General features: G+C 41.1%; 1 protein-coding gene across 30 annotated transcripts in view; it reads right to left on the bottom strand.

The window, feature by feature from the left end:
* RBFOX1 (RNA binding fox-1 homolog 1) overlaps positions 1-19,478 on the bottom strand; it is a 2,469,250-nt gene that overhangs the window by 56,142 nt on the left and 2,393,630 nt on the right. For 28 of the 30 annotated variants that reach the window (XM_054041251.1, XM_054041252.1, XM_054041257.1 and 25 more), the window contains one exon: positions 16,868-17,000. In XM_054041251.1, coding sequence (XP_053897226.1) covers positions 16,868-17,000 — 133 coding nt within the window. Of the gene's footprint in view, positions 1-9,393; positions 9,703-16,687; positions 16,773-16,867; positions 17,001-19,478 lie in introns of those variants that run through there. The other 2 variants (XM_054041262.1, XM_054041261.1) reach the window with 2 other exon arrangements.

The following is a 19,478-nucleotide window of genomic DNA, read 5'->3' as shown; positions in this document are numbered from 1 at the left end:
CTATGGTATGTTATTTCATAATGATCTATTATGAGGATTTTTGTACCTTCCTCTGAAGCACTTGGTAATGGCCATTTTCACAGCTGGACCACTGGTCTTATCCAGTACAGGATTTCCTGTGTTTCTATTTTTGTTTTACTGATTAAGTATATATTATATTTGTTTTACTGCTTCTGCTGTAAAACACATATTGGAAAAAATCCAGGTTGTATTGTCGTATGGCTGACAATGCTGTTTAAACCTTAAAAGAGTTCTGGGAAGTAAAGAAAAATGAGATTTCTTGCACCCACTCCCTGCTCCTCCCTCCTTTGTGATGTATTATAAAAGTTGGTTAAAAATAATTTTGTAAAAGGTGATTTATTCCCTTGATCGTTTGTAATCTCAGCAATATCAGGAATATCAAACCATATCTTTCTTATTTTTCAGGAGCAATGTTCTCTAGATGACCCAGACATGGGAGTTAGAACTCTCTCAAACTTTAAATGAAGGGCTGGGGTATTGAATTTTAAAAGAAAAACTTTTCTTCCAAACATTTTTCAGGTGTTTGAATTTCAATAGGTGTTAACAAGAAGAAAACAAAACAAGTTTTAAACAGCCTGAATAAATATCCCTTCCCCTTTCATTTAATCTAGGCTTCACTTCCTTTGCAATTTAACATCACAAACCCACTAGTTCTGCAGTTATGGAGATTTTTATCTCCGCTACATTGAAGTAGCATTAACATAGGGTCAAATCTTGAATTACCTTATCAGGCCAAGTCACACTGAAGTCAATAACAGCTGATCTGAGTTAGGACTGAGAATGCATTCTGCCACCCTTTCTCAATCTTTATACCTTAAATACCCCTACTGAAATAAATGGGACTGCTTGCGAAATATGACACCACTGTCTCTTGAATAAGTATGTTTTCTCTTCCTTCTAAATACAACAGTTTATAAACAGCTTTGGGTATGAAAGAAGAAAACTACTATCTACAATAAAATTGTATTCACTTTTCATTAAAGTAAATATGTTCTGGGTTAGAGTAATCCTCCATCTGTTTATCACACTCCAGACCCACAGAGCATTCATGATTTTTGATACTACATTTTATATAAAATATGAAGTATTAGAAATATTTTATTTACGTGTTTTTGATATTAGATTTGCCTCTCCTGTCTCCTTGAACACTGTCACTTCCCTGCACTAGCATGCAATTTGGTCTTTAAACTGAAGAAAACATTTTGTTTGTTCTCCTCTTGTCCTCCTCCTTTTTCCAAAATCAAGGCCAAATCTTTCTACTATTTATATCAATAATACAATTCCTTATGGAAGCAGGATTATGCCCAGAGACTGGACTTCATGGGATTAGCACATGAGGAGGTCAATGAATAAATTATTATGGATTATAACAATAAAGCTTTTCACTTAAATCTAGTCAGCAGCTGAGCCAGGTTTTGTAACTGAAGAAAATTGGGGTGGAGTGAGGGGGCATGCGTAATTCGTGGCCACCTTTCAATTAAAAAAATCTTCTTGAAAAGCCATCATACCTACACATAAAGGATGTGGGGAAGTGTGTGTGTGTGTGTGGGGGGGAGAGGTCGTGAGGGGGGGAGAACCACACCCTCTGCCGCTGTATATGTGACATTTCATCCAGGAACATAAAAACACTTCTGAAAATCAGGGCAATCACTTAGTTTCCTTATTATGGATTGTCTGCCTTTGGGCACCCACATTTGAAAATGTTGGTGTAAGTGACTTTCCCAAGGTCCCACAGTTAGACAGTGTGAAGTCCAGGAGAAGATCTTAAGTTCTGACTTCCAATCTTCTGTTCTAATCACTATAACATACTTCCTGCATAAAATCAAAGGAAACCTTCCATTGACTTCAGTGAGGTCAGGATTTCAACCTAGGCCCCTTAGGACCTCAACAGTCCTTAGAGTTATCATTCATTTGCACAGATTGATCTTAAATTTATTTATTTATTTTAAAAAATTATATTAAATATTTTGCATACACTTCACAAAAGTAGAAAAAGAAGAGACTTACGGTTGTACTGTTAACAGGTGCTTCAGTGTCATGTCTTTCTAGTCATGCAAGGGAACTTGTATTTCCTGCCTACTATTTCAAAACACAGGCCCTTATCCTGTGAAGAAAAACTTAAGCATGTGTTTAAACTCAATGGGCGAAATCCTGGCTCCACTGAAGTAAATGGCAGGACTACTCATTCATATAAAATTATGCACAAGCGTCCTATGCCCCTTCGCAGCCCTTCCTGAGACTATTTAATGGTGGCGCCTTCCCAATGCCCCTCAGTTCCTTCACACTGGAATCTGTGACTGAAGACTCTGATGCAGAGGGGATGAAGGGTCAGTTGTGGAACACACCTCTGCACCCACGTCTCGAAGAACAGTTACAGTACTGGCAAGTAACCATTTTTTCTTCTTCAAGTGGTTGCAGATGTGTATTCCATTGTGGTGATCTGGAAGCAGTAACAAAGGAGGTCTACTTAAATAGTGCCTGCAGAACTGTTCTTCCCAAGCTTGCATCTAACCTAGAAGCAATCATTATGGTATAGTGTTTGGCAAAGATATGCATGGAAGACCAAGTTGCAGCTCTGATTATGTCCAATATGGGAATATTCCTGAGAAATACCACAGATGTGGCTTCGGCTCACTGAATGAGCCAAAAGCCTTTGTGGACGTGTGGCATTTGCTATACAATATGCCATTGTGATACAGGAAATAATCCATCTTGAAATTGTTTGTGCCAAATCTGCTTGACCTCTCATCTGGTCCACATGGGAGACAAAAAGCCAGGATGATAATCAAAATGATTGACTCCTGTCCGGATAGAAAACCAAGGTTTGTTGTATATCCAAGGTATGAAGTCACTGTTCATCTACATTCAAGTGTATCTTAGGAAAAAAATACAGGCAAGCACATTGTTTGGCTAAAGTGAAAAGGTGAAACCACTTGGGTCAAAAATTTTGGATGTGGCCTGAAGAGAGGTTTTGCCATTAGGTCCTGCAGTTCATTTACCTCCTTGCTGATGTTAGAGCAATAAGAAAGGCCATCTTCTGGCACAGGAGAAACAGAAAGCAGGTTGCTAGAGGCTTGAATGGAGGCCCTACTAGAGAAGCAAGCACAGTGTTAAGGTCCCACAGGGGAACAGATTCTTTTCAGAAACCTAACAACCATCAGGGTAGAAAATGCCGATTTCCCTTGGATCAAGGAATGAAATCCTGTCAACACTACCAAATGGACCCTTAATGAGCTGATTGACAGACCTGATGATTTAAAATCGAACAGGTATCCAAAATGTCATGAATCCAGGCTAGTACCGACTGAATTCCCTGAGCCAATGACCAAACTGAAAAGCATATCCACTTGCCCAAATAAGCTGATCTAGTAAATAGCTTCCCACTATTTAGAACCTGTTGGACTGCCTCTGAACAGCTCTTTCCCACCTGATCTAACTGTACTGCATCCACGCCACGAGATGCAGATTGCTCAGACCTAGATGCTACAGCTGACCATGATGTTGGAACAGCAGGCCTGGAAGGAAGGGAAGAAGTCTGAGAGGTTGGACCAAGAGCCTGTAAAGCTTAGAGAACCAATACTGTCTTGGCCAGGCAGGTTCAGTGAGTTATCCGTATGGCATGATCCAGCTTCAGTTTGGGAATGACCTGACGGATGAGCAAAATAGGGGGGAACATACAATAGCACCAATCCCCAAGTTCAGTGGGAAGGCATCAGTCAGAGATCCCAGACTGCAGCCCCTCCCGAGGTTGGCAACGCCCTGACACCCTTTCCCTTTCCCCACCCCACTCACAGTTCCTTCCTACCAACCATGGCCTGAATCAGAGCTCTGCATACTTATTTTTCCTCATGGTTACTGTGCCACAGTGAGATTTCTCTGTGTGCTTTGTAAATAGTTAGTTTTAGCTTAGTAGTACCCCTTAGTTAGTTAGTTAGTTAGTTAGCTTTAGCAGTATTATTAGTTGTTTGTTAGATAATAAACCTGGTGCTATGTCTTCCCCAGGTTTTAAGCACTGTCTTATGTGGGGTGGCTATCTGGAATAGCAACCCCCTATACTCAATGCTTGTTGCTTGGAGAAGGGCACAGTAAAGTAAAGTGCTCTATCTGCCAGTCATTCAAAAGGAGAATACAAGTTGCCAGGCATCTATGCCTGAAGAAACATCTCATGGAACAAGCACTGAGGCATACTTCAGCTCCCTCCAGGACATCAAACTACTTCAGAACTGGCGCTAGTCTCTGACAGACCACCAGACTCAAATTCTTCTCTATAGAGAAGAAGGGACCATTATCCTTCCTCTGATCTTTGGAGGAAGAGAACTAAAGAATAATCAGAGCCATTCCAGGAATGAGAGAGATTCTTCCTCCTCTTCTAGGAGGAGTGTGGGACATTGCAAAGACTCTTTGAGTGCCCAAGATAGAGCACTACCCACTACAGAGGCAAGAATAGACTGGTCTCATACCACTGACTCCAATACTGTCTGTGGGATGTCCATTGCATCTGGTACAGACTACATTGGTTTTGGCATTTACTATATTGACCCCATTGGCTTTTCAGGCAGCAGCTGATTTATTTTGCCTATCCATCCTGGACTCTCTTCTGATACAGGAGTCCTCAGCTGTGGTGTTGCCCTCTGTGGTCCCAGGCTTGCCCCAGTTGATTACTCTGGACTATGGTCCGTTGCCAGAGTCTCCCTCAATACCAGTTAAGAGGCCTGCTAAAAAGATGAATCCAATCCTATCATTGGCATTCATAGAATCATAGGATATCAGGGTTGGAAGGGACCTCAAGAGGTCATCTAGTCCAACCCCCTGCTCAAAGCAGGACCAATTCCCAACTAAATCATCCCAGCCAGGGCTTTGTCAAGCCGGGACTTAAAAACCTCCAAGGAAGGAGACTCCACCACCTCCCTAGGTAACACATTCCAATGTTTCACCACCCTCCTAGTGAAATAGTTTTTCCTAATATCCAACCTGGACCTCCCCCACTGCAACTTGAGACCATTGCTCCTTGTTCTGTCATCTGCCACCACTGAGAACAGCCGAGCTCCATCCTCTTTGGAACCCCCCTTCAGGTAGTTGACGGCTGCTATCAAATCCCCCCTCATTCTTCTCTTCTGGAGACTAAACAATCCCAGTTCCCTCAGCCTCTCCTCATAAGTCATGTGCTCCAGACCCCTAATCATTTTTGTTGCCCTCCGTTGGACTCTTTCCAATTTTTCCACATCCTTCTTGTAGTGTGGGGCCCAAAACTGGACACAGTATTCCAGATGAGGCCTCACCAATGTCGAATAAAGGGGAACGATCACCTTCCTCGATCTGCTGGCAATGCCCCTACTTATACAGCCCAAAATGCCGTTAGCCTTCTTGGCAACAAGAGCACACTGTTGACTCATATCCAGCTTCTCGTCCACTGTGACCCCTAGGTCCTTTTCTGCAGAACTGCTGCCTAGCCATTTGGTCCCTAGTCTGTAGCAGTGCATGGGATTCTTCCGTCCTATGCATGGGATTCTTCCGTCCATTGAGGCACCCTACTTCAGTACTGACATAATCTTCAACCCCAGTGATACTAATCCCAGCTCCACACCTTCGGTACCAACCTGTTTTTCACATACAGTACTGACCTCTGCACTGGTACCAATGACTTTCCCCATACTGAATTTCAGTGCAACCTCAATATCCCAAACGGTACGACACCATCATACAATCTTCTGTACCGATGCACTCTTCTCACTGGACTACAGACACATCGGGGCCCTGGCAGGTTTGACCCCTCCACTGCCTGCAGACTGTTCGGGAGATTCCTCTCCCTTAGGCTCAGAATCCTTCTCTACCTTCTCCATCTCTTTCCAAGTACCGACAATGGAAGTCCTCTAGACTTTCTCTGGAGGATCAGCACCAGTATTAAGACTGACACTGCAGCGAAGACAGAAGTTCTTGGCCTGGTACATACCGGCCTCCTGTGCCATATTAATTTTCTCATTGGCCTCCTTGGAATCCTTGGGGCTTCCTTTGCTCTGCAAGGTCCCAATCATTCACTCATGCCAGAGCAAGGTCACTGAATCCTTCTATTGTCTCACCTGGATTGGACAGAGAGACTGATATTGCTCCCACTGAACCTGACCCATTATCACAGAGACAAGCCTTCCCACAGGAAAGTTTACTTGCTTCACTTCCTTTGTCGTCATCCTCAGCAGATAATTCCACTCATCTTCACCTGTTTCAGAAGACTTTAAGCTTTACCACAGCCATCTGAGGAAAATGGCTACAGCCTTGAGCATCCAAGCTGAGTTTGTTTATAAACTGGTGGACAGTCTTCAACCTTCAACCCCAGGGAGCGTAACCCTCCCTATAAACGATGTTCTTTTGAAATTCACGAAGTCCTCAGGGCAATGACAACTGCCTTACCTCCCACAGTGAAATGCATACATGTGCCTTCCCAAAGAGTACTGCTGTGCAAAGTTCTCTGGCTTCGGCACACTGGGCGTGGAGACACCTGAGAGAATACATGTGTGCAACCATTCAAAGAAAAGAAATAAAATTACTATATTCTAGGGGGCTCCTAGCTTACCACAAAAACCTGTTCAAGAGCATCCTTTGTTGATTAATTTTAAATATACAATATGTAATTTTACTTTTATAAACTTTCTAAATGACCTTTTCTAAGCATATTTAAGCTTTCCAGATGGCTTTTTATTGCCCCATCCTGCAGTCTTTACTGAAACAAAACTTCCATTGACTCCAGTGGGAATTTTGCCCAAATAAGCATCTCAGGATATGGCCCCAGTCCACCTCGGACTGAAGTCCATGGGAGTCATTCCATTGATTTCAGCAGGAGTTGGAGCAAGCCCTTAAGCAGGTGAATTTTAATGTCTCTGCCAGATAGTGGTGGTGCTGACAACAGAGAATCAATACAGAGTGTTGTGGGAACATGGAAGGGCGAGTTGGTGGAATGTGCATTAATGGATATAGGATGCCTTTGGGTAGGGGCATTAAAAAACAGTACAAAAGAAAGCAGAATTCACACCAGACTATGAGAGGAAATAAAACCTCAATATGTTTCAAAACAAAAATATTTGTAGGAAAAAAGCTTTTTTTTCAAAATTATTTGGCTAAGGTTCATCTTAATTTAAGGCTAATACTTCTAAATGTTATGCTATGCACACTAGATATTGGAAATGAAGAATTAAAGGTATACAAATGTGACCCTAGTACTGTGAGAGTTACTAATATTACTTTAAAAAAATGAAATCCCTCTATATAGCAAGTAAGGGAATAATGTTCCTCATGCACACCATTTGGATTTGTTTTTTTTTAATAAATTCATTGAATTTAGAGCTGGTGAAAGATGCAGGCTCAAAAACTTGGGAATCAGGGCTGCAGTAGTGCAATATACCCTACATCAAGGGTTTCCAAACTTTTTACTAAGGCGACCCACCAACTACCTTTTGTCTTTTTTCGCGACTCACCATTACATATATTCACCCTCTACCCTGGCAACCTCCAATCCCACGCACTAACCCCTCAACAGCAGCTCCTGTCTCACAGGGCTGGGCCCGACTTCATGCTCTGGGTGTTGCAATGAGGTACAGAGGGTCACAGCGCCCCTCTGTTTTTGCCCAAAAGCCCCTCTGTCATGATGGAGGGGCGGCCAGGCCAAATTTGAGTGAGTGTCATGGAGGGATCGCTAGGCCAAACCTGAATGGTGCACCAAGCCACACCACCTGGAATGGGGAGGCAGGCCGGAACCTGCCACAGCAGGGTGAATGCAGTGTGGGTTCACTCTCCAACTGCCCCCACAATCTGCTGGGGTCTCCTGTCTGCATCAAGCTGGAAAAAGTAAATGTTTGGCTAGGCCAGGGCCCAGTGATGGGTTAATCCAGCCCTGGATGTGGCAACCCATCTAGAACCTTCCTGCAACACACTCATGGGTTGAGACCTACTGTTTGGGAAACTCTTCCCTACACTGCTGTCTCAAAAAACCTCACACTGGAGCAGGAAGAACCATCTCTAGGGCTGAGTGGGTAGCTCAACGGTCACACTGGGATAATTATTAATTTAAAATCATGTTTGCAGTGCCATAAATTTACATGATCATTCAGAATTATAGCGTGGAATTATAGCCCTGAAAACCATGATTCAGTAAGGGTCAGGGAAGCGATTACACAGCAGAGCATGAATGGAGAAGAATAATGTTTACAGGAGTGCTGGGGGGAGAAGAGTGAGAAGCAGGTCTTACTATACCTATATGAAAGGTATAGAATGCTCTCCTGATAATGGTGTCATGTATCAGGAGGTAGCCCTGTTAGTCTGTATCCAGAAGAACAACAAGGAGTCCGGTGGCACCTTAAAGACTAACAGATTTATTTGGGCATAAGCTTTCGTGGGTGAAGAAGTGAGGTTTTTTTACCCTTGAAAGTTAGTGAGACATGTTTGTTTTAACTGGTGCATGCACAATAAAGGTGGCCCAGAGGGGGAGGGAGTTTGTGTGAGTGTAGATAAAACATAGAGGGAAATACCATACCAAAAACTTGTCTGCAGCGTTGGAGCCATGTTGGTATAAAAAACTAGCAAATAGCTTATCTGCATAGTAACTCTGTTTTTCTTTTCTTCCTCCCACATTTTGAACTGGGAATTCATGGTATAGCTGTGGTATAAGACCGCATTCCTAGAATATGCGGGGAGCACTATGGAAGAGTAGGTGGCAAAGATACAGTTATATGGTGAGAGTGCAGGATAGATAGGAGAATGAATGCCCAGAACACAAGCAGGAGAATGTGCAGGGAAGAGTGTGGCCAGTCCACAAAAAACATCTATGTTCCTCCCCCTGAGCTGCCAAACCTTCGTAGTGCCCAATATTGTAATAGGCAGCAGTTGTGCTTCCCCTAAGACAAGCACACAATTAAACTCAGCTTCCTAGCTAAGTCCTATTCCAGACACATTGAACTGCCTACGACTAGAAAGTCATCTACATCCACACCATTTTCTCTTCCCTTTGTTTCTCCCCAAAACATGGTCTTGAGACTGGTAAGATTCCTGTCCAATGGAGAGCTCCAAAAGTATTGTAAATTTCAGCATCCTAATTACTCACCCAGACTGAACCCGATTCCTATTACATTTCAAGCAAGTCTTTTATAGCACAGAAAGAATCATGGTAAGATATCAGCAAGTTCCACATTGTACCATTTTAAAATGATACCCAGAATGGCAAAGCCAAATTACTGTCCGTGAGTTAACAAACTATAAATTATTTCCATGAGTTACAGAACTGCCTAACTCTCAAGTGAAAGAGCTATTTATTAGTTATGCATGGTCATGCCTCATAAGCACCAGGTTCATTTCTAGTTAGCAAATTTTAATTTTAAAGTAGGTGCACTACTCTGTGATTTATAAGACAGACATGTAAGAATCAACCCTATACAGGGGGTACATTTATTTTCTGGTGAGATAACATAATAGTCATCAGCTCAGTTACAGGAGTATACAGTAGATATAAAACTGGCTCTTTTACAATTATTTCAAGGATCTGGGAAAGTTTCCTAGCCTGGTGACGGTTTCCGAGGAACTGAGAGTCACAGGGCAGGACTTTTCCCTGGAGTATCAACCTACCTCATCTCCCTACTGTCAGGAACTCTCCAGGATCCAAATAATTTGTCTCCCTGTTGTCAGCTTCGAACCTTAATGCTGCACAATCAGTGGGCAAAGTGGATGTTAGTGTCAAATAGACAGTCAATGGAGAACTATAGCAGTGACAAAACATGAAGAAAACTATGGCAGGAATAGAAAAGAAAAAGGGACTCTAGTATGGAGAAAACCAAGGAAATTTAGGAACCTGGAAAGGTATAACTGATTGGCAAGGGTGAGATCAGCTGGGAACATAAGAACAGCCATACTAGGTCAGACCAAAGGTCCATCTAGCTCAGTATCCTGTCTTCCAACAACGGCCAATGCCAGGTGCTTCTGAGGGAATGAACAGAACAGGTAATCATCAAATGATCCAGCCCCGTTGCCTATTCCCAGCTTCTGGAAAACAGAGGCTAGAGACACCATCCCAGCTCAGCCAGGCTAATAGCTGTTGATGGACCTATCCTCCATGAACGTATCTAGTTCTTTTTTGAACCCTGCTATAATCTTGGCCTTCACAACATCCTCTAGTAAGGAGTTCCACAGGTTGACTGTGCGTTTTGTGAAGAAATACTTCCTTTTGTTTGGAAGGAATTGGGTTACATGTTGGGGTGAGGAAGAAGAAACTGCTGATGAGTATATTAATCCACAATGTTCAAAGAGTTCTGGACTATTTTTGATGGCAAGCAAATTTCCTTGTGTACTTCTGTCTGTGGCCTGATACTTTCCCTCCAGCCAAGTTTTTCATGAGTCCCACTTTCCTTGTGACAGAGAACCTGGTATTTGTCAATTTATTTTTCATATGAGGTGAAAATTGGTAAAAGAAATTTTCTGAGGAAAATCCATTCAACCTCTTTGAGAGGCCATTTAAAAATGGGTGCAGAGAGACTGAAGCCCTGTATACATTAAGGAAATTATCAATGGTCCAACTACATCAATCAAGTTACACTAGTTCAAGCCCCTAAGGGATTTCCCCAGTGCAGTTTACTTCTGTGAAACACATATACATTAAGGAGGTTCTGTGGTGTAGCCATCTAGATGGATACAAATTTCCCTCAGGTAGTCAGGGCCACTGCTTTCTTGTAACCAAGAACAAAGGAAATGCCAATCAGAAGTAATTGCTTCCTTCTGAGGATAGATGTATGTAAAAGTTTAGAGACAGATTGGGCTTGTCTATATAAGGATGAAAGGTTTATTTTAAAAATATGTTACCACATTTTAACTAATACATTTAAACCCCCTAATGTAGACAAGGCAAATTGTATTTGAACATATATTACCTGGTAGCAGTGAACCCTAGAATCCCCATTAGGGTTCACCTCAGCCACCTAAGAAGTCAACAGACAAAAAGGGAGATGCAGGTGACAGTTCTATTCACCCCCATCACAGCACTGCCTTGTCTTCTCTGATACTAGCTTTAATGGAAGTCCATGAAGCAATAAGCTTGGAAGGTGGATGAGATCTCTGGCTGCCCACACAATCGTGTCTAACTTTCATACTGGAGATCAAGAGACCCCTGAAGCACAACCGCTTGCTAGCAGCCCAGAAAACAATTCTGATTTATTCCCAAACCAGAGACTCTTCCTTTCTATGCAGAATTTTTTTTAGTGAAGACTAGACATCTATTACACTTGGAAATTCAATTCTCTGCTGCTGAGTGATTGTACTAGCCAAACTATATTATAGCAGTCATATGTAGCAACCATTATAGTTATGGCTGAAAGTCACTTTCAAATGTAAGTTTCCTGTTAGCATGCACTCTGAAACATGCTCATTCAGGACAACATTTTTAATGCTTAGTCTGAGTTTAAGGTGATTGGTGTGTGTTTGTGTTTCTACAGAATGACCAAACTGTGTTCACTTATTACAGAGTTATGCAAATATGAAATAAATACATTTTCCAATTAAATATGAAATAAATACATTTTCCAATTAAAAAGTTAATTTAAAAAAGTGTTTACAATCCCAAATTATTGTAGCATGCTTTTTTATATTATTCTAGGCTATAATTATACCAAACTAAGGTCAGAGGTACAATAGAAATAATAGTTAATAGGTAGATAAATATAGCTGGATATATTCCTATATATCATATATGTATGTATGTATAGTGCGGACTGCTCAGATTTAAGACTATTTACTTCCACTTTAAAAAAAATGTACATATTCCCACCTTGTTTTCTGAGCAGATAACGTCAAACTTGGCATGTAAATAGCCCTCGCTAAGGTTGAAAACAAAATAGCTTTAAAATTGAAACTAAGTAAATCCATGTCAGCAGACTTCCCTGCCACTAGTATAGACTTCTAGGCATGCTCACAAGCTGTCAATTTAGGACACAATGAAAGAACATGTGTAGTAGGTAATATTGTGGAGCTGAAAATCAGAGGGGTTGTGAATTCACTTCCTCTTGAAGAAATTAAATATATTAATTTAAAAATATATATATTTTAAGCCAGAGCTGGCTCAGTAGAGAGTGGGATTGCTCTCATGCCAGGAGCTCAGAGTGGGAATCACTTCTGCTTCCCAACTAAGTAGGGACTGTGATGCTAGCTGTGACAACTAGTTTAGTATTTCCTACTATGTAAACAGATTCAGTATGAAAAATATAAAAAATAGGAAAGTTTTAAAATGTGTCGTTGAGCTTACAGAGTAGAAAGTGTCCTTTAAGTTGTAAAAAGCAACAGAGAGTCCTGTGGCACCTTTAAGACTAACAGATGTAGGTTACACAAATAGATACAGGGTACATCTGCACATATATTTACTTTAAGATAATAGAGTTCCAAACATTTTAAATATCAGCTGTTGGGCTTTGTACAGTTGATGCCTATTACAATGGCTAGAACTTCAGACTCCTCCCAAGAGCCAGGGTTAGTAACAGCCAGTATTCACCCCTACACTGTATAAGGCCCACTCTCAAAATCTTGTTTTAACAAATCTTATCTGCTTTCATTTTATTAAAAAAATATCTTTAGCTTTGAAGAAAACCTCAAGAATCAAGATAAGATATATTTCTAAAAGACCTGCTCTAGGAATTATTTTGGGGAAGTTCTATGGCCTCTGTTATACGGGAAGTCAGAAAAGATGATCATAAGGGCCTTGTCCGGGCTTGGAATCTGTGAAAAAAATAAGAACTGAGGGATACGCAGAAATGTATATAGTTAGTCTGCAGAGAGCCTGGAACAATTGTTCTGAGAGATGTGAACTATCTCAATGTATTTCAGTGTGGTGGTAACTAGAACTGGGCAGGAAACAGATTTTTTGGGGAAAAATCATCCTAATTTCAGACGAAAAATGAAAATCTCCAAAATTTTGTGAACCAAAAATTTAAAAAATATTTTGGTTCTGGTCAATTGAAATATTTCATTTAGATAATTTTGAAATAATATGTTTTGATTTCAATTACATCTCTACCCTGATATAACGCGACCCGATATAACACAAATTCGGATATAACGCGGTAAAGCAGCGTTCCAGGGGGGCGGGGCTGCACGCTCCGGCGGATCAAAGCAAGTTCGATAAAATGCGGTTTCACCCATATTGCGGTAAGATTTTTTGGCTCCCGAGGACAGCGTTATATTGGGGTAGAGGTGTATTTAGAAAACCCTATTTTATCCTAATTAACATAAATTTCAAAATGAAAAATAATTTTGAACTGGAAAATCAGAATTTTTTCATTTCAAAAACTTTGAAAGAAAACATTTTGATAGTTGTGAAATTTTTTTTTCAAAACATTTTCAAGTCAAGAAATTTGCTGAAACAAATCCTTCCATGAGAAATTTAACTTCTGATTACTTGGCATTTTTGATGCCATAGTTCACCAAAAAAAATTCTCATGCAGCTCTAGTGGAAACTCAAATGTTATTGAGACTACTTTAAATGTCAACATTTCAATTATTTCATTCCTTGCTTAATAAAGGAAAAGGAGGCTCTCAGATCTAAACCATTTACAGTAACATCTCATTTTAGTGCCACATATTGGTGGCATTTGGGAGATACCATTACTTTTTTCCCCCAATCAAGAAAGAGCCACACTCAAGAAGCCTAGCAGAGCCCATTGGCATATTCAGTATTCACGGACGGGGAGCCATGCTCAAGAAGCTCTGTAGAGCAAACCAAAATGCACAAACACATTTTAAACATCAACAGCACAATCTTCATTTCAGTGAGAGACTTTTGACAACCTCAGTAAGTGGGTGGGACTTAGTTTTTGGCCAGAGCTAGGAATAGTCCCACTACCTTTTTCACCCCCTTAATCCAACTCCAATATTGTGGTTTTTTAATATGATAATTTGAAAGGAAAAAAAAAAGAAAAACATAAAATGCAAAGTAAACACAGTGAAGTTACAAGCACAAAAACATAAGATTTCAAAAGAAACATTAACTTAGCCAGGTTGCATTTATGCAGAATCTTCTGTTCCTGTTTTTCTCTATTTCTAGATAACTTTTTCTATCGTTAAAAATTTTCTAAAAATATGCAAGAGGTGCAATGTTGGCTAGTTAATTTTTTTGTGGGAACCTTAGCTTTCACATTGTGTTACTTCTTGTAATTTTAATTGTGCAGCCTTAACATCATATTATGCTAATTTTCTTAATTGAATTCAGCCTGGCCCTTGTAAGCTAGGCCATTATTTGCATGGTCTAGTCCAGGGGTCGGCAACATTTGGCATGCGGCTGACCAGGGTAAGCACCCTGGCGGGCCGGGCCAGTTTATTTACCTGCTGACATGGCAGGTTCGGCCCATCGTGGCCCCCACTGGCTGCGGTTCGCCGTCCTGGGCCAATGGGGGTGGCGAGAAGCGGCGAGAAGTGGCGTGGGCGAGCAATGTGCTGGCCGCGGCTTCCCGCCGCCCCCATTGGCCCGGGACGGCAAACTGCGGCCAGTGGGGGCCGCGACTGGCTGAACCTGCTGCGTCAGCAGGTAAATAAACTGGCCCGGCCCGCCAGGGTGCTTACCCTGGCGAGCCGCGTGCCAAACGTTGCTGACTCCTGGTCTAGTCGAAGGGAGAAGGAGGGACACAGAGGAACTTCTTGCTCTTCTTCCCACCCACCCCACATGCTTCAGGATGGTGAGAGAGGAGTTGTAATGTTAGCACTGCCCCAGTTGGCCCTCGCCACAGAGACCAGTATGCAGACCAAAATGATTGACAGGCTAGTTTGCAGTAGCAGTTGGCCCAGGGAAGTAAATCTGCATCTGTGACATTTTACTCACACTCTCACTGACATTAGCATTTCAGGGGAGGATAGATGCTTGGCTGTCAGAGGCGGTGATGTGGGATGTGTGGTGCTTTGGGTCCCATTAAAGGGTTTCCTAATGGATGTTTACGTTGGTGTTTTCTGTCCATAAGTTTCCCATTCTTGGTCTTTTCCTTTCTGTAATGGCGTTGTTGTAACTCTTAGGTTTACAGGGTGCAATGTGCTAGTTTTTGCAAGGGAACCACTTAGGGTATGTCTACCCTGTAGCTAGAAACGAGCCTCCGAGCCCAGGTAAACGGACTCACACTAGCTCAGCTCAAGCTAGCATGCTAAAAATAGCAGTGTGGATATTGTTGTTCAGGAAGCAGTTTGGACACTCAAGTCAACTGGGTTTGAGCTCAGCTGGCTAGTCTGAGCCTCTGCTGGAGTCACAACATCTATATTGTTATTTTTACCATGCTAACTTGAGCTAGCTAGTCTCACTCCCTGCTGCAATGTAGGAATACCCATAAGGATCAGGGAATAAATTGCACAGATTCTGAAGCAGCCTGTCTTTAGGGGTTAATGGAGGGGGGAGGGCGCATGAACTCTTGGCATATTATGCAGAAGCAGCTAGGTCTGGTAGCCATTATGGACTTGTGTACCTGGGTGGGACCAATATGGCCCAGATGTGTCACCATGGGGAAGAGAGGCTAAATCCATTCCAATCTCAACAGTGATTTATCCTGCAAGGACTCCCTTCACTCATCTGCTTGCTGTTGGGTTGGTATCAACAAACATAGCTGCAGCCAATCTTAGCAAAAATCCTTCAGACTTTTTCCATTATATGCATGGCGATTTCTTTTTGCTGCACTATACAAACCACCCCAGGAAACAATTTAATCAATGCATTTTTATAAATAACCACATTGTATGGCAGATTACTTAAAAAAAAAAAAAAGACAAAACTCACTCTTACTGCCCTATTTCTTTGTTGGTAGGTGACACAGCCAGATGCAAAGGAAGTATCAGGCAGCCAGTCCCTGGCATCTCCAGAACCTGCAGTTCAGGGGCTGACTGACTTCAGGTGCTTAGGAACCTGTCTAGTAAATGGCCTGCATTTTTGCCTGACAGGACACAATGTTTAATGAGAACTGTGTCCAACCAGTCACAAATACAAGCCACTTACCAGACAGAAACAGTGGCTAGTGTGGACTCTACAAGAGATGAGGCATGTCCACTATGGCTTCTTTTATGCCATACTCTTCTGGTCTGGGAGGCTGGGACCCACCCAATTTACCACTGCTTCAACTGCCAGATTCTACAAATTCTAGGATTCCTCTGGTAGAATCAAGTCTTAAAGTAAGTGATGTATTTTAATGATCTTGTTCAACAATCAAATCATCTGTTTCAACATTTGCAGGGGCTGTGAAGTTCCCCCATCCTTCCCAAAATTATATCTTAGTTCTTAAAAGTTTAGTTTTCCTAATTAGCTGAGGGCAGTTTATTAAGTCATTATTTAATGTGGATTTCAGTGTGTTGTTTATTTTGCATCTTGGTTTTCAGTAAATGTAGGCGAAGAGATGTCACTAAGAAAATATGAAACAAAACTGAATTTTTATGTGCAATAAATAAACAAACAAAATAAACACACACACCCTCTAGCTATCCTGAGATAACTTTCTGTGGGAGAATCTGAATTTGAAAAAAAAAGAAAAAGTTTACTTCATCCAACCTCCTTAATAACCAGATGTTTGCAATCACGAAAAATACACTTTTAGCTGTACATTTCTCTGTTCTGCAGCATTCAGTCTCTAAGAGAATTTACATAACAACATGTGACATATAAAATGCTTAAAGCCACCAACCATGACAGTACAAATTACAGTCATTTTTCAATACTCTGTGCAAGGTGCACCACTTCAGGCAGTTGGATTGGTTGCATGCTGTGTTGGTTTCTGTAGTGAGACAAGACCAGCATGCACTGCACTCACAAACAGTTCGTAGCCTTTGGGGATGTATTGTAACAGGTAAAAGAGACTGATCCACTTACCCGCCATAGGCTGGAATTGGAGGAGGGGGGGCTGCTGCACGAAACGTGTTGTACACTGTGCGACCTCGACCTCTTAGATGTGCACCTCTGTAAGCAGCAGCTGCAGTTGCAGCAGGGTAAGGGAAGCCTGGCACTATGGGAAACACAAAAGAAACATAAAGAACTCCAGTCATGCTGATCGTTCCAATTTAAAACAAGATAACATAGTGAAAACGTAGCACACAGTTTGTGTGTATTCAAGCTTGTCTGTAACTGGGAGGGTGGGAGAGACAAACAAAGCAAATTGTTACTCTTTCACAAAAGGCCAGATTTTCTTACAGAAAAATCTTTTCAAGCAAACAGGAGGCAGCCAACTGGGTATTTAGTTTAGGAAAAAAATTACTGGAGCTGGCTGTAGCTCCCTTAGGGGAACCTCACTTAGAAGAAGGAAGTTGATTTATGGTAGCCCACACTATTAGAGGAAATTAATCCCTTGAGGGGAGACTTCCAGAGGGAGTAAAACTACCCTGCTTAAACTAAAGCTTCTAGTAACAAAGATGATAGTTAAACTATTGTGATTACACATGACTTTTACTGGACAATTCAATCATTATCAGTGTCTTAACTGAGTAACTTGGGTGAAAGAGGGAGATCAGAAGGATACAGCATCCTTTCAGGGAGATCTTAGGTGTCTTTTTCTGGGGACATAGTTTGATTATACAGGTACCTGCCATTTTCTACAATTTAATGCATTCAAAGGCCAAAGCTGTATTACTCAGAAGTATCTCAGGCCTTGTCTACACTACAGGGGAAATTCAATCTAAGCTATGCAATTTGAGTTATGTGAATAGCGTAACTCAAATCGACGTAGCTTAGATCAATTTACTGCAGGGTCCACACTATGCGCTGTCAACGGGAGATGCTCTCCCATCAACTCCCCCTACTCTTCTCAATCCGGTGGAGTACAGGAGTCAATGTGAGAGCGATTGGCGGTCGATTTAGCGGGTCTTCACTAGACCCTCTAAATTGACCGCTGATGCATCGATCGCTGCTCGTCGATCCCCTGGTAAGTGTAGACAAGACCTAAATGAGCTGATATAACACTCATCCCTAACAGTGATGTTCAGCTACATAGTTCAGGAGCAAGAGAATCTATCAATTATGTTCAGTTTAAATTTTCACATTAATTGTAATTCCATGTAAGACTTTAAATATTTCCATCAGAATTAAACGGTGACGAGCCAAAGTATAAGTGTTTTGGGGACACAGTATTATATAAAAAGTCTATAACTCTACTGTTTAAAACTTTTAAAATACAAATGAAAAAAATGTATGACACTTTCTGATTTACTTTCTCTTCAAGTTTGTAGACACATGTGTTGCATTACCTACGTTTCTCCTGTGATAGGCATTGTTGGCAAATGTTAGAACAGGTATGTTTTGAACAGAAAATCCATCAATGAGAGATAAGGAACTAAATTCAGGTCTGGTGTAACTCAAATTGCTTCAGCAGTGTTACACCAGGGCTGAATTTGTCTCAGTGTGTAAATAAGGAAAGAGAATAAAACAAATATTACCCAGTAAACCCTAATAAAAGCAAATGAATAGAGGTAATGATACATAACATGCTTACTATTTTAAAGTTGAAAGATGAATGGGTTTGAATCCAGATATGTCTTTCATCAATTTTATTAAGTTTTAACAGAAACACTGAATTTGAAATAAAGAAAATGAAAAATTCACCGTGTGCAAAAGCAACTGGCTGCCTGTATGAGGGAATATACTGTAATTGTGGTGACCTACCCATTATCACCTTGCTATAGCTTTACACGATCCCTCTCAGCGACAAGGAGGTTTTACAGTAATTCTGCTAGGATTTAGATGTTGAGATACAACATGAAACAGTGCTATGGCAATACAGTGAAGGGAGAACATTCTTTTAAAAATGCAAATTTGGTATTCAGTTTTATACTTCTTTCTGATATAATAAAAAAAATCTGTCAAAATCAGCAGGAAGTATTTACAGGTCTTAATATATTGCTGTTCATTTTACAACAGAGTGCATATAAGAAGCCTTTTAAAAAAGGAAATAAAAAAGACTTGGAATGTGTTGCAAGGATCTTTTCCCTGGAACAAATGAAAACACATTTTATGCCCCTGGAATTCCACTAATTATCAGAAGCACTTTTGTATATACATCAGTGAGTTAGAGTCATGCTTTCATTGTTCTAAACTAGCAATTTTTTTTATAATCCCTTTAAAGTCCCGCATATAGGACTTGACTACAGTAGGTACACATGAAATAGCAAATCATAGACGGCCAGATCCTGAGCTTGTCAACTAATGCTCAATTGTCCCTTGTAGACCAATGCTATAGTAAGAGGAAGTGCATTGCCTTATGGGGCTGCCTCCAAGACATACAGATGCAATGAGGAATTGTTTCTAGCCCTCCATGCCTCCACTGTGCGTCCACATCCCACCACCTCTCAGTTTTTACTCTGGAGAACCTCTACTATTTTCAGTTAGAAGTTGTATACAGTGGAATTTTAAACCATGTTCTAATGTGTTAATTAACAGCTGTAAATTCTAGTGTGGACAGGATATAAACACATTCACAGTCATGTTTTCCACC

This window comes from Malaclemys terrapin, chromosome 10 (genome assembly GCF_027887155.1).
Source record: "Malaclemys terrapin pileata isolate rMalTer1 chromosome 10, rMalTer1.hap1, whole genome shotgun sequence".
Taxonomy (NCBI): Eukaryota; Metazoa; Chordata; order Testudines; family Emydidae; genus Malaclemys; species Malaclemys terrapin.
This window is presented reverse-complemented; position numbering and strand designations above follow the sequence as displayed.